General features: G+C 37.7%; 1 protein-coding gene across 2 annotated transcripts in view; it reads left to right on the top strand.

The window, feature by feature from the left end:
- gfra2b (GDNF family receptor alpha 2b) overlaps nucleotides 1-15,006 on the top strand; it is a 66,967-nt gene extending 51,961 nt beyond the window's left edge. For both annotated transcript variants that reach the window (XM_082158422.1, XM_082158421.1), the window contains exons 5-9: nucleotides 6,408-6,517; nucleotides 8,455-8,595; nucleotides 8,803-8,990; nucleotides 12,996-13,046; nucleotides 13,612-15,006. In XM_082158422.1, the coding sequence (XP_082014548.1) occupies nucleotides 6,408-6,517; nucleotides 8,455-8,595; nucleotides 8,803-8,990; nucleotides 12,996-13,046; nucleotides 13,612-13,764 (643 nt within the window). In that variant the 3' untranslated portion in view covers nucleotides 13,765-15,006. The remainder of the gene's footprint in view (nucleotides 1-6,407; nucleotides 6,518-8,454; nucleotides 8,596-8,802; nucleotides 8,991-12,995; nucleotides 13,047-13,611) is intronic.
- The last annotated feature ends 1,112 nt before the right edge of the window (nucleotides 15,007-16,118 follow it).

Here is a 16,118-nt window from a genome sequence, read left to right as displayed (position 1 = left end):
TTGTGAAAGTTAAAATAGTTTTGCTCTTAAAAATAATCAATGAAAGAATAGAAATTTACTATTAGACTTCTAAAAAAAAGTTTATTCTGCATGGAGCAGGTCACCCACTTAATGGCTCCGCCTTTTCTACGTCATTTGACCAGCCTTGCAATGGACTAAGTTACTATTACTAATAACAACAAAAATAGGCTAATACTTTACTTGATTTACTGTAGTTTTTAGCCAGTGCAGAGAGAACCAATTCTAAACAAAGCAAAAAAAAAATTCAGATGCAACATAATGTTGTCCAGTGTGATGGTTTGGGTCAGCATACTGTATATGCAATCCACTAGACAGTTGAGACAGAATGAATAACAAAACGAACAGCTTTGCAGCGAGGCACCAGTGATTAGTAAACAAACTTCATCATCCAGGCCACTAGGTGTCAATATAAAGACCAAAATCACTGGGCAAAGCCAGTGTCATGACAAATCGGGTCCTCCCTCGAAATCGGATCTAACTAATACAGACATTAATGGTAATTTTAACATAGTTCAAACAACATTTATAATAACATGATTTTGTAGGAATTGTAATCAGGCGCTAAAGAGAGTAGGCTACCTATTAAAAGTAATTTGAGCCAATGGGATTGCTTGGGGTCCTAACAGAGACCTGGGCTGCGTTCAGCCCCGACAAAACGTTGCACAACGTTTTTTAAACAGAAACGGTGATGCGTTGAACACACTGTTCTGATGATGTTTTGTGTTCTTTGTGAAGAATTTTCGGAGCCTGAGGAAGTCGGTATAAATATGTGTTTAATACTACAAAATATGCCCGATGTTACAGTTACTGCACTTGCCGCCCAGAACAAAAGAGAACATCCCAATCGAGTGAAGGGATTGCTGAAACTGAAATGGAAGCACACATCTTACCTAATTCAGACTAAATCACATCTATTTAGCCTCACATACTGACTTTATTTGTAGTTCATACTGTTTTAATACCCTGTATTTTCTTTCTCATTTTTAGGAAAAGCACTTAATTACCATTGTTTATTTCTATACCAAATGTCATACACTTGCAATGAAGCTAAAAATATAAACAGCTACATCATTATGTTGATATCCTATATTCTTCTAATATCCTCAGTTGTTGCGTACACCGAGCTGCATCGAACACATTTGTAAATTACTTTCCTTGAACCCATTGTGCGAGTTCACTTTAATACCGCATGCTTTATATACATGTTGCTGCTGATTGGACTGCAGTTCTGACACACCCACCAAACAAGAGAAAACGTATCTCAAACCCCGTTGCACACCGGTGCACGCCGTTTCCAGGAAACATGACGTTCAACCCGGAAACCGTAGCAAAACGTTGCGCACCGTTTTGAACTTGAACGTGCCCCTGATTTCGAGGGAGGACCTGATTCGTCACCACACCAGCGGACGAAAATGCAGTTACATTACTTTTTACTTAAGAATTTTTTTTTTTAAAGAAAACATAAAAGTAGATAAACAACGCTGAAGCAATTTAAAGTCAATGTATTTAAAATATATAAAAAATATCAGATTATATATGTTTTGAAAAATCAATCTTGCATTAACAAAATCACAAAATCCCATTAACATGAATGTTTGGTGAGATAAACAGTTTAATTTGAATGAATGGCTATTTATGTGCTTTTCCAGACCAATATGAACATTTGTGTGTTGTCAATGCAACAGATTCTATAGTTTGTTTGATTCAATTAAAATTGTATTCATATTTTGTCAGAACCTCTAGTAAAATGTATTATTCTATTTAGTTGTATGTTCAGAATCGTGGAGAATCATGATCTCTATTTGAAGCAAAATAAAAAAAATTTACGTTATTTTCAGTTTAACCAGAATCGTACAGCTCTAGAATAAAGCATTTGATAGATGCATGCAGCTGACTAAACCATTTTGACAATCAGTTGTTTCAAAGAGTTGTTGAAAGAGAATTATTTTTCTGTAACCCTCGTTCATCATCTGCAAGTCACCACTGCTCTCAGTAACTCTAGTTAGAGAATGATTGGATGATTTCTGCACAGGATGTTTGGCAATGAGAGAGTGACATCCGTTTAGAGATGTCCCTGAATGACATAGCGGGCTGATGATGTCTCCTGAGGGAAGCGGGTAACGTTAATGCTGATGATGAAGGTTTAACCTGTTACCAGGGGCATTCATTTACACATATCTATTCTGCTTCCTTGAGCCAGCCAGAATGTAATTAACAATGTAAATCATCAGCTCCACTGAGGGATTCGTTCAGTTAGGCAAGCATCGTTATTATGTTCCTGGTTTAATAGAAAAACAAGGCAGTCCGTGTTCATCTTTCCTGCTTTGCCATAAAAAAAAATATCATCATCATATAACCTCATTTTGTCATCTAAAAATATACTTCATGTATCAACCAAATAAAGGAGATATTTGTCATTTTTGAATGTTAAAATGTTCTTCTATCCCAGCCATTTGTGGAAAAAAACAACAAGTAATCTGTAAATTGATTCCCACAAATAAATAAATAAATAAATGTGCCGTTAACATTGCTCTCTTTGAGTTTGACCCCGCCACAGCTTAAGTGCTTAACCAATAGTATGAGTTTGGGGGCGGGGTTATCTGTTTGGGTGACCATTAGCAGATGGGGGAGTGTTTTTTGGGAACATGTCTGAAAACAATCATTGTTTTACTTTTGGTGGTTTACAAATGACACACTCTACCGTTAACTGGTTTTGTTCAAATCAAAGAAATTACTGTTAATAAATAGCCTAATATTTAAGGGTCAGATGCAGTAGAAAGATGGCCTGGCTCCGCCCTCCTGCGTACTTCCGCTCAATTTTCATTTTCCTTCAATACGTCGTCTGGGTTTGCGGTATATTCGTGGGTTTTCTCCGGCCAAATTTATACCGGTCCAATCAGCGAACAGTGGGAGTGGCTGAAAATGATGACGTTGAGGTCGTGCGCTAGTTTGAGTTGTAGGGTTACGTCACGACCAAACGTTAGCGATTGGTTATGGCAGATCCAATAGTTTTAAAGGTGCAATGTGTGATATTTCTGATGATCTATTGACAGAAATGCAATATAAGATACATAACTATGTTTTCAGTGGAAGACCTCACTTAATGAACCGTTATGTTTGTATTACCTTAGAATGAGTCATTTATATCTACATAACCGCGGCCACCCCCTTCTATGAAGGTCGACATACTGTGACGTCATGTTTCTACCGTAGCCGACAGCGAACAGAGCGCTACAGAGCGCGTTTCGTCACTAACTTGAATGAGAAGCAGCAGAAAAAGACGCAGCAGAATACTCAGGTTGTCCCTGACGCGGCAAAGCGCAGAGAAAAACATGCTGTCTGAACGACGCCTCGGACATCGTAACGTTAGCTATTTCCCCTTACCTAAGTTAGCTGCTTTGATGCTCTTATCTTATACTAACTAGCATGGAAACAAGCTATGGTAAAGTCAGTGAATAAAAGACTAACACAATGATAAACAAGAAAAAAATAACAATCGCAATAACATGTGGTTTTACTGAATAATTAAGTAAATATAATTTAATATAAAATATAATATAGAGAAACCTCATTGCTTGACTTGCTACTCTCTGCTGACTCGCTACTCTCTGCTGACTCAGACGACGACATCTTCCGATCCTACGTCGGCCACCGTAGCTTCTCATTCGAGTTTGCAATTTGAAGGAAAGGCCGCGAGTTATTGACCGGTTGCAATTCGCAAAACTCACCACTAGATGCCGCTAAAAATCACACACTGCACCTTTAAACTTCAACAGAGTACTCGCCTTCAAGGAAGTTAACGCTTGTCAATGGAGAGTGGCCAGACTCTCTGTACAAATGAAATGTATGAGAGTCTGGTAGGACCAGGCTAGTAGAAAGAGCTCCTTAAGGTAAAAACTGCACATTCAATTTTTTCAAGTATATTTTCTGTCACGTCTACAAACTTCACATATCCGCTTCAGGACATGGCCGTCTTAAGTTCAAGAGGTTGAATCATGATGGTAGACTGATAGAATATTCATGATCTCTGCACAGAGCTTGAAGTAAGTGAGGTAACATGCTGAATTCACATGAAACGTTTCTTCAGTGGCCTTAAAATGACTTAAACAGATGTTAGTTTTAAAATCATGTTGTTTTAAAAAGTAAGATTGTGGCAAGATAATATATATTTTTTCAAATATTTGTGTGTGGGTGTTTAAAAAGAAAAAAGAAAAGAAAAAAAACTTTCAAACTTTCCAAAAACATATTTTTTCTATAGATTTATAATAGTCAGTACAATGTTTTTGAAATGTTTTTGAAGTAAGTCTCTTATGTTCATCAAGGCATATGTATGATTAAAATACAGTAAAAACAGTAATGTTGTGAAATTATTCTTATTCTTGAGTATGAACTCTCTCCCCGAGCACTTTTCACACACATCAACTCTGAATAAAAGCACGACACAGCCTTCCCTCAAATAACGCGAGCGAGATGGAGATCTCAGGCTTGGCGCCCTCCTCCAAAGACCCTGATTAATAGTGAATCATCTTTTGCAGCACTATGAACCCCTGACTCACCAACGCAGCTACGGTGTGAATATTAACTGAACCGTTCTTACTGTGGAGTCCATGGGTGTTGCCTGCAGGGTGTTTACATCCCGGAACAAAGAATGTTATCTGCTTCGTTCCCAGGGGCACTGGCCGAAAAGGTCATCCTTTCTTTAATTTTTTTATTTTTATTTTTTTATTTTTTTTATATTTAAAAATATTTATTCCTGTGATGTCAAAGCTGAATTTTCAGCATCCTTATTCCAGTCTTCAGTGTCACATGATCCTTCAGAAATAATTATAAAATGCTTACTTGCTGCAAGAAACATTCTTTATTATTATCAATGTTAAAAACATGCTTAATATTTTTGTGGATATTGTGAAATTTTTTTTCAGAATTATTTGATGAATAGAAAGTTCAAAAGAACTGCATTTATTTGAAATACAAATAGTTTTTAACATACATATATATATATATATATATATATATAATTTTTTGAACGAGTAAATTTAAATGCCACAATATTTTACATTACTACTTTTATCCATCAAGGATACGCTTATACAGTGTCCCATTTTGTGCAGTCTTTGTGTGTAATTATGTGTATTTGACAGTGTATCTCACTTCTCACTTCATATTGTTTAAACTGACGGTGTTACAACTGACCCAACAACCCTCCAAAGTCTCCGCTAGTTGCACTATGCAAACAAGGAAATTAAAGCTATGATGTAGTTGAGAATGAACATAATTAAGTAATATCTTTGAACTGCTATTGCCGTAATTCAGGATCACTTCAGTTCGCCCTTTCAGAGCCGTCCACTTTGGATTGTGTCTCATCAGCATGCGCCGCTCCTTGATTGCTGATTTTACACACCTTGCTGCTTTTGCCTTTTTCTTTTTTTTCTGTGAGTCACGGCGGCGGTTATCTAGAGATAAAGCTTGGGGTGAAAATACAGCACAAAAAGCATCAGAGGAACATCCATTTCCATGTCAATATAGCAGAGTAGAAAGGATGACCTTTTCGGCCAGTGCCCATGAGAACGAAGCAGATAACATTCTTTGTTCCGGGATGTAAACACCCTGCAAGCAACACCTATGGACCCCACAGTAAGAACGGTTCAGTTAATATTCACACCGTAGCTGCGTTGGTGAGTCAGGGGTTCATAGTGCTGCAAAGGATGATTCACTATTAATCAGGGTCTTTGGACGAGGGCGCCAAGCCTGATATCTCCATCTCGCTCGCGTTATTTGAAGGAAGGCTGTGTCGTGAGTTTATGTGTGTGCAAAGTGCTCAGGGAGAGAGTTCATACTCAAGTAAGTACTAATGTGACCCCCTGCCCACCTCAGGTCTAGTGCTTGGAGCAATCTGTTTCTGAATGCACACAACCCCCTAGGAAGAGGCTGTTTGAGGCAGATTGTTCGAGTTGGAGAAATACCACATGGAGTCGAGCAGAAAATGGCCTTCAATTGGAACCCCACTAGCCACTAGTTAGGCCTGACAGAATGCATCTCATGTTGCACATTCACTGCTGCGTATTGTTTCTGTCTTGGATATTAGAGCACAGATGATAGCGGATGCAGCGGCGGCAATAAATAGCTGTGAGAATAAATCTTCCCTTTTGCCTTGATCAAAAGACGTTTGACTCTTGGATCACCTTGTAGAGAGGAAGTACAGACCACGGTTATTTGAGTGGATGATAATCCATGCTTTCTGTAGCGTCATGTACTGTAATTCTGCTTTATAAATATAGATAGACTAGTTGGGTTATTCAGGCATGCATCTAAATCCTATTCAGTCAAATGTGCTAAAAATGTTTTGGGCCTCTTAAATTCTATAATTTGTTTTGTTTTTGGATTAGATCCAGGCTTGCAGACTTCCACATGAATTGCCAGACGACACCGCATTCAATAACAAGCTGTCCTAATGATAACTACCACGGTTGTCTGGTGTCCTACGTTGGACTCATTGGTGAGTGATTATGGAAGTAATGTGTTGCACAGCAACAATAAGAATTTTGTGGAGAAGAGTGTTTGGAACATGTATTTTGTCTTCCTTGGCTGTTTTAATTAGTGATGCACCAGGAATTTTACTTTTAAGAAAGATTATCAAGAACAGGAGAACCGATGAAGGCTGGGGGTATTCAAACAAGGGTGTGTGTGTGTGTGTGTGTGTGTGTGTGTGTGTGTGTGTGTGTGTGTGTGTGTGTGTGTGTGTGTGTGTGTGTGTGTGTGTGTGTGTGTGTGTGTGTGTGTGTGTGTGTGTGCTTGTTTTTCTATCCCGGTGGGGACTTCAACCTGAATGCACACTGACTCATGGGACCTTGTGTCACTGTGGGGACCTAAATTGAGGTCCCCATTAGGGTTGTGTCGATAGACGATAGTATCGTGTATTGGCGATAGTCAGAGATACCGCTGATGGCAGATGCCTTTGAAGATATCAATACTATAATTGGCTCGTTTTATCATTAATGTATTATTATTATTATTATTAATAATAAAGCTAGTATTGTTATTAAATTAATATTAGGAACTACAATTAATTTGCCTTGCCTAAATTCATAACGACATCACTAACACTAACACATAACCTAACACGTGCGAATGAGGACTCCTCTAAGAAAATGTTTTTAAAACAGACTAAAAAACTACATCCCACATCAAAATTGAATTGCAAGGTGATCCATTCACAAATTGTCAAGAGTGCTTGTTTTAACAGACGCATCATTCTTATACAGATCCAAGATGAAAACGGCATTGTTGTTCATCTGTATTTTGTTTCCATAGCACATTAACAAAACATATAATAACTAATAACACTAAAAACAATACAATTACAAAATATTAATAATACTAATATCACTAAAATTATATAGGCCTAATTTCTTACGGCATTTAAAACACATTAACCCGCTTATTGAAGTGCGCATATGTGAAGTGCATCCAGACAGAGAGAGCACTGGTAGGGGGACATATATCACAAACTCCGACTCTTTCTTGACCCAAGAAATTATTAAAACGTGTTCTCATCTCGTGCAGAAGTACAGTCAAAATGCTGCATCTGTAACGGCATGAGAGGATAATGTGTGTCCGTAAATTTCCCGCTGACATGTTGAAATACTCAGATACAAAAATGATTAGGATCTTTTTTTACCTCACTATACCGGGAAATAACCTGATATAGCCTATTAATAAACAATTCACCTATATGCTGGCAAAATAGAAAAAGATTCTCATATATAAAATAAAGTAATAAAACAAGCAAATTAATGAGTAAATAAGCAAGTTAATAATCAAATAAGTAAGCCCTGCCCCACTCACGATAATATCGTGTATCGCCGATCTCACAGGCTGATGATAGGACGATATGAAAATGGAGCATACTGCCCAACACTAGTCCCCATGAGGAAACAAGCTTAAAAATCATACAGAATGAGTTGGGTTTTTTTATGTAAAAATGCAGAAAGTGTTCTGTGATGGGTAGTTTTAGCGGTAGGGTTAGTGTAAGGGGATATAATATACAGTTGGTACAGTATAAAAATCATTACGTCTATGGAGAGTCCCCACAAAGATAGTAAACCAGACGTGTGTGTGTGTGTGTGTGGCAATAATTTTATTTATTTTTTTATCTAAAATAATTACTACGTCTAGAGTGTAAATTAGGACTGCAAACCTTTAGAGAACTTTTTTAATTGCATCCTTTTAGCCTTTTATCTCGAATAAATCCTGGAGGGTTAAAGATCCAGGGTCATGCTGTGAACAAATGTATCTCTAGAAGAGAGCAGACCAACAACCCCTGGCCATTATACTGAGCCAAACAGCACATTATACTCCAGATAGCGAGACCTATAAACCAGCATGTTCCCATCTCATGAATATTTATGAGAATCTCTACCCTTGGCCTTACAGGATCAGATGTGACTCCAAACTATGTGGATGCCAGCCACACCAACATCACCATTTCCCCTTGGTGTGGCTGTCGAGGCAGTGGAAATCACGAAGCTGAGTGCGAGACCTTCCTCCGAGACTTCAGAGAGAACACTTGCCTGAGTGAGTGGAGATAAAATCTCACCTAACCTCACGACTCGCGTCCTGAACAGCCATCCTTATGGGCTTAACCTAAATAGCATATCAATGAGAAATGCTATGTCTTAAGGGCATGTGATCTCTTTTGCAGAGGGTCTGTTTTTTCCTACATGAAAGTGTGATTTTTTAACGTCTTTATTTGCACATGTGTGCGTTTGTTTCGGTGTGCAGGAAACGCTATCCAGGCATTTGGTTATGGCACGGATGCGGGTCTAGTTCCCATCACGGAGTCTCAGTCGGCAGTCCCATCAGTACGTACCAATCTGCAACCGGCTATCATCACCAAACATGTCATCAACTCCAATGATGTCAAGCAAATAGACAGTGCTTGTGTTTTCTCCACATGCGCTAACCTTCAGGTAGGTCTGAAAACATTGTTGTCAATTACATTGTGTTATGTTATTACCCAGTGATTCCAAGGCTAAAAATTAAGGAATTTAAAGGTTGTGTGCAGTTTTTCGATTCTAAAATACTTATAAGCTATTTGTAGGTTGATTTCACTACAAAACTGTAAACTGTTGTGCTGAGGTGTTTTCAACACTGGTTTTGTTTGTTTGAGAATCCCGACCAGCCTGGCACAGCAACAGCTCAACCAATGGTGTGGGTTTGGGGCGGGGCCCCATCTGATTGTCTAGCCAATTACAGACAGCGGGAGTGTTCAGGAAATCAGTCATTATTTTGCCAATTTTGGTTATAAATATCCCATGTCTATGGTTTTACCACGGAATTGGGATACTTTTAAAACTGTTGCCACGGGTTGATTTTTTTCATGAAATATTCCATAAATTATATTTGACTGAAAAACTTGTATTGAAATAATTTACTCTACCCAATTTAGGGTCTACCATTGATAAAACCATGCTAGATTATATTTTTGTGAGGGGCACTGGTATATGACATGGAGCAAAGAGAAAGTAGCATCAGAACAAGATCTTTAAACTGTAAATAGCTAAAAAATAAAGGATTATCACCTACACCAACAGATTTTGTTCACCAGCTGTCAGTCTTTAGGTAATGTGAAGAGTACAGTGATTTTCAGTGATTGGAAAGTATTTTATGTATTTCAATATGTATTTTCGGTATGTCAGTGGCATAGTGTGTGTTACAGCATTTGGGCTAGTTTAATTGGTCATTGGGCTAGTTGGCCAATGGATTGTTTTTATTATGCTTAGGCCATGCATGTGTCCACCAAAGTGTTTTTAGCTATCTCTTCGGTGGCACAGCGGTTTATTTTTTTGCAGTTGAGGATCTGTGGTTGCCATGATACAGAATATTCACTTAAGTGTTACTAGTATCTGATTTTGTAGATTGTTTGTTTCTGAATATAAAAATGTTGACATGTAAAGTACTTGCCCCATTTATGCTAGCCCATGCAAAAAAAAAAAAAAAAAGCCTCCATTCAATTTAGATAGTCCTGTGCGTGTCACATACTAACATTAAAATTGCTCTGAATGTCAAGAATAGTGCAAAAACCTGCTTTGTGCATGTACAAAAGAAAAACACAGAAATTCCATTAAACCCTGCTTAAATCTATAGGCCAAACCTTGGGGACACCAACTATTACAATCATTAAAATAACTGAGGGAAGCAGAAATCCCGTTTTTTCCCTGTTTTACCTGAATATATGCAGAGTGTCAAGTGGAAGGTAAAACAAGTTTGTATAATTCAATATGAAGGTGAATAATTCATAAACTAAGCGCATTTGTCAGCTCATGCAGGGGACATCCAGCATGGCGGTCCACACCAACGAGGTCTGTAATTCCTGGAGAAAGTTGTCTGCCATGGCATACTGGTTAATGCATATGCTCATAAAATATTGATTCTTGATGCTCAGATGTAAGATTAAGGTTTGAATATGGCCCATGTCATGTCCATATCCCATTTAACCCTTCTCTCTCCTCTAGATGTTATGTTGATTGTTGCATCTAAAGGATGGTTTGGTTAGTATGATTTCGCTTGCATACAGGAAGCTATGTAACCCTATGCAAATGAGTGATGTCATCATAAACACTAATTTGTCAGCTAATCCAAGTTTGAAAGGGGCTGCATTATAGAGATATGGCTTTGTGTGACCACTTCCATCATATCGTGCCTTGCAGTTCTGTCCTAAGTCCTGAGGATTCAGTTATAAGCCCCTGGGTACTAAAGAAAATGACTGTACTCTCTCATCCATGCTGAAACAAATTATGAAAACTCCACAGACAGAAATATCATGTAGTCACACGGGAAATAACTATTTTAATTTATGTCTCTGGCAATTGTCATAGGAGGCAACAGTCAATCTGTGAAAAGTGGTCTCTGACATTGCTGCTCATATCTGCTCGATTACTTGGCGCGTTTACAAGTGTGTTGAACGTGTGCTTTTAGTAAAAAATGTGCGAGTATGGAATGTGTTTATTGAATATGCAACTGTAATCAAGAATGTCAAGTCTGTGATTTTTTTGTGTCTCTCATTGAAAAACTCCAGCTTTTCATAAAAACAAGGGGAAAACAGCCATCCATTTCCATAATAGCTGAATATTCATTTTATATCATGATTAGTTTGTGATTAAAAATAATAATAATCTGGTTTGGATATTGTAAGGCATAACACTTTTTGGAGACAACAGATTTACTGTTTCAAGATCGAATTTACTTAATACTTGTTCTGTCTGAATCTCTTTTCAAATGCTATTCCAACCTTGGCAACTTTTTATTTAGAAAAAGAGAATTGGTATAGTTGCATAGAAAGTATGCACGTTTGTGCTGAATAGAATGACAAAAGGTGCCTTCACAAATACAGGCTTTTCATTAATTGAACTGTATTTTTTATGTTTAGAGGTCATACATGAACAGGACCAATTGTCAGTATATAGAAAAGCATTTGAAAAAAACATGATTATCTTCACTGAAGAAAGAAACGTCATCAAATTGTACAGATGCAGAAACAAAAGAGCTGCTTTCTATCCGAACACAGATAAATAAATTAGTTGACAGATTACTGGAATTGTTTGAGATTCTATTAAATATGACAAAATACCCAGCCTCCTTTGGGAACAAGATATACACAAGACCAACAGCACATGACGTGAGTTTAACATCATTTTGTTGCTTATATTGTTACACAAGAGCAGATCAAGAGCACAAGTGTCCGGTTACACTGGATTACGGGGGACGGGGGGGGGGGGGGGGGGGGGGGGGGGGGGGGGGCGGGGGGGGGGATATGATGTAGGTTTTGTGATTAAATATTGTAGGCGCAAAATGGCTGCAACTGTTTAGTGAATTCGCCATGGAATGTTTACAGATGGGTACAAAAGGAAATGCATGTTTTCCGAGATGAATCCATTTCTCGATGTAGTCTGGGAATTGACTGTCCTGTTAAATAGGGCACTTACAGTAAACTATCAGTTATTAATCTTGCTTTTTAATGTCACCATGCCTATGAAGTTCTGCTTGGGTTTCTGTTTGTTTGCTTTTTTTCAACAGCGTTGTTAATCCGCTGATGTCAGTGTTTTATCTTAAAAAGGAACTTTGTTCATTGATTTCATGCTTTTCCTTTCTTTCTTTATCATAAAACAGCTCTAAACAATGGCATGTTTCTTGTGGGAAAAGCAATTCAAAGAATCAATCAAGCAAACCATTTTGCAATTTTTCCGTAAAGCTTAATTATGGTTTTGCAGTTGTTGTTTTTTCTCACAAAGACAGGAGATGGTACGTTTATGATTGTCTTGTAGTTAACGAACTATAACTAGCTGAGAAGTTCTTGAACATGTTAAGTGCACGACTGCTTCCAATATCCAATGCATTTATTTCATGCTTCATGGCATGTAGAAATACCCACCTGCTAAAAACACCTTGATATGAGTGATATTTCGCACAAAAGTGACACTTACAAAGTGAATCCTTCTAACAAGATTGGTCACATAATTTCCATCTTCACAGTCAACTGATTTCTGAATATGTAAACGGGATGTTTGAAAAGTCTGCACCCTTATCTGTCATTGGTCAACCAAACAGATAGTCCCACCTGTAACTCATGTTAGTGGTTGAGACGATGTTGTTATATTAGGCTTGTTGAGATGCTCAAACAAACACATTATGATTTCACAGCGCCACGGTGTTAACTTTTCAGGGGAATCAAATAGTTTACTCACAGTCTCTCTCTATTAAGCTAGGATAGAAGTATTGTAACATCCAAAAATTACACAATTTACTTTAACATCCCTATTACACTGTTCCACAACAGCTGAGTATGTCTTGGGTAATTATTTTGGTTCATGATGGAATGATGGATGTTGGCCAGCTAGACACAATCAACATTGACCGGTGCTGTATTGAGGTTATGGATGCAATCCTAAAAACATTAATTATTTCTATTTCCACAGGACAGTGAGCAGAAATGTTCTCCTTCTAACAGTTTTGATTGTGCTGACGAGGTAAGAAATATTTCATAAATCATAACATAATTTTGTTGTTCCTACTTTGTTCTTACCTACGTATTTTGGGTAAAGATCAAATGCACATTCATTTATTTTTTAAATGGAAATCATATTATTTTTATTATACTCATAACTAAATGACCATAATTTCATTTTCTTTCATTTTGTCATGATGCTGCACTTCTAACATGAAACTGCACTTCTGCACTTCATACAACATTTGATTGTACTTTCCAGCTTCCTAGTCTTGTAATATCTCTTTAACTTAATAAGGCATAACTTTAATGGCATCATGCTGCAGAATGTGAATTCATTCAGGAAAAACAACAACAGCAAGTCATTGTCACTGTATAAATAATGAAGTTAAAATGAATAAAGTTTAAATACCTGCATTTTTCTGAATGTCTCCTATATGTTTTTATAGAAATACCTCTTAATAAATTACAGCACAAACCATTTAATGTTTTTAACGCTACTGAGTACATAAAGGAACAGGAAATACCCGTAATCTGAATACTTGAACAAAGCATATAACCAAAAAAAGCTTGTAATATTTCCACAGAATGTGGTGAACCCCAATATGGAGGGATCCATTGACTCGGCTGGCTCTCACCAGGCTGACAACAACAGAGCCAGACATTCATCTGTGACTTCAATCAGTGTTTCTGCCGCCACACTGACACTGGCCTTTGCACTGGTCAATCAGGTTCTGTAAACACAGCCTGACTCTACAAGACCAGGAAGCATCTAAAGGATTCTTCTGACCTCAATCAAAGAACTTCTCTAAACTGACATTGATCTTTCTCTCTCTCTCTCTTAGTGTGTGTGTATGTGTGTATCACACGCCATCTTTAAAAACCAGTCGAAACAAAAAACAACAAATCCCTAAAAGGAGCTTCAAAAAGACTAGAAATACCACTGCCCCATCCAAGAGAAAGGGAGGAACCACCAGCGTTGTTGAGAAGCTGACAGGGAACACAGAGAACTTCTATAAACTTCTTCTCTTGCCAGGAGGAAAGTAGCCCACGATGTTCTCTCATATTATGATGGACAGATGATTGAGAACATGCTGTAAAATGCAGCCGGGCGATCATGTGACCCATTGATGAACTCTCTCTGTATATTTACCTAGAGATATAAAGTAACCATTATAAAAACATCACTATTCGCTATCCCCAGCGCACATCAGTACAATATTGCTCACTGCCTTGATCATTACCCAATAATTTTACGTAAATGTTTCTTTTGTTCAAAGAAAAAATACATATTGATGAAATCTCAATTTGTGCCCTTTTTAATTTCTCAAATTTGTTCCCAGCGAACTACAAGGATTCATCAGTGACACGTTTGGAACATACAATTTGGCTAGACTTGGTCCATACTGCCCTGTGTAAAATGTGTATAATGATGTTTGTAAGTATATGAGATTCTTTGAGAAAATGTCAAGCTTTTTTTTTTCCGGTTTTATCTCTAAAGAACCTTTAGCATGTGCTGGAAAGCCAAGAGACGAGAACAAAAGTGGAGAGCCACGTGAAACGTATCACCATGGAGAGCCGTCAGTGCCAATGATGTTCGTCTTAGGCTGTTATTATGTGTAATCATTTCTTTCTTGCCAAAAGACTTGGATTATATTCAAAGAAAAGTGCTCCGGGGAGAGTGGAACAAAAGATCCATTTGCAGAGAGGGTCAATTGTTGGTGTATTTTATAGTGTGCAATCTATCGTGTGGCCTTACTTTTTTGTCTTTGCTCTGTTCCTCTCTCTTATGTAATGGTTTGAGACCATACCACTTGCAAATGTGCCACCAAGTCCGACTGAGATGATTTTAGACGTTCAAAAATAGCAACACCCTCAAAAACGTCTTGGTTTATTTGTGATGCTTTAAAATTGAGGTAAAACGGAGGCTCAAGAATGTGTCAGAAATATTTGTTTAAATCTGAATAAAAACATCCTAGTAATGTCTTGAGTCATGACTGCAGCATTTATTGTAGAACTAAGTTAGGTCAGAGTAATTATCTTGGAATAAGTTTTGCAAAATTTAGTTTAACCTAAAATTACACATTTAAAGTCAACATGAAATGAGAATTGACCCCGTTTAACATTATTCTAAAGAGAAAAAACTATTTCGTAGTTGACTTTTCGTCAAACTATTTTTCTATTGTTGTCACTAAGGCACACGAGTTCACACTTACATATAATATAATATAGTAAAAAAAATATGTGTATTTGGCGTGCTGTCCGAGAAGAGGGCTCTGAGCTTGGAATTTGGCCCGAACCCAGAGCACTCACCCCCCAATCCCTGGCTGGGATAGGAATAATCGAGAGTGAGGAGTTGGGGTGGAGGAGGGATGCTGGAAACAGCAGCGTGGAACAGAGGTAATTCGGCTCTATATATAAGCCTCCTCTCGCTCTGATTGGGTAGATTATCTGAACGTGCTCGTCCCGAACATTGTTAATAAAATATCATATAGAGTTCAATAGTGCCTGCCCACTTTTTCAATTGCCTTTATTCTGGCAGTATGTTTTCCATAAGGAGTTATAAAAAAAAAGTATTTGTTGATTAAAAGTGCTGTATGTATTTTTTATTTATTGTAATAAAGCATAAAACTAATATAATATATTTGAAGAGATTTAGGACACTAAATTATTCTACTTTGAAATGTGCATTCTGTGTCGGAATGTCTGTTTTTGTTTTGATATGTGTGATCCAGCCCACTGCCAATTTGCCCAATAATATTGCGACACCACAGATTGCCAGTTTTTGGAAAATACAGCGTATTGCAGCCATGGAAGCCAGAAAATGAACTGGGTCAGGGATCGGGGATTCTATCTGTCCTAAAAAAGCCTCTGCAATTAGCTGATCAACTTTCAGTGTAAGGCTAGTCGCTTTCCATTGTCAATTGCATTCATTCCTGTTGCGTGTCCTCAATCTGGCAACCCGTGTGAGCGTCGAATCTGAGGAGGAGGGGGCGGGGGAAACAACTCTCTGCAACATTTAGAATTTTGACTGCCAATATTACATACTACACATTTAAACGCCATGAACCAAACCAGCTTTGAGGTGAATAAC

Source organism: Leuciscus leuciscus, assembly GCF_965113295.1.
Source record: "Leuciscus leuciscus genome assembly, chromosome: 24".
Lineage (NCBI taxonomy): Eukaryota > Metazoa > Chordata > Actinopteri > Cypriniformes > Leuciscidae > Leuciscus > Leuciscus leuciscus.
Note: the sequence above shows the minus strand (reverse complement) of the source record. Positions and strands in the feature narration are given on the sequence as shown.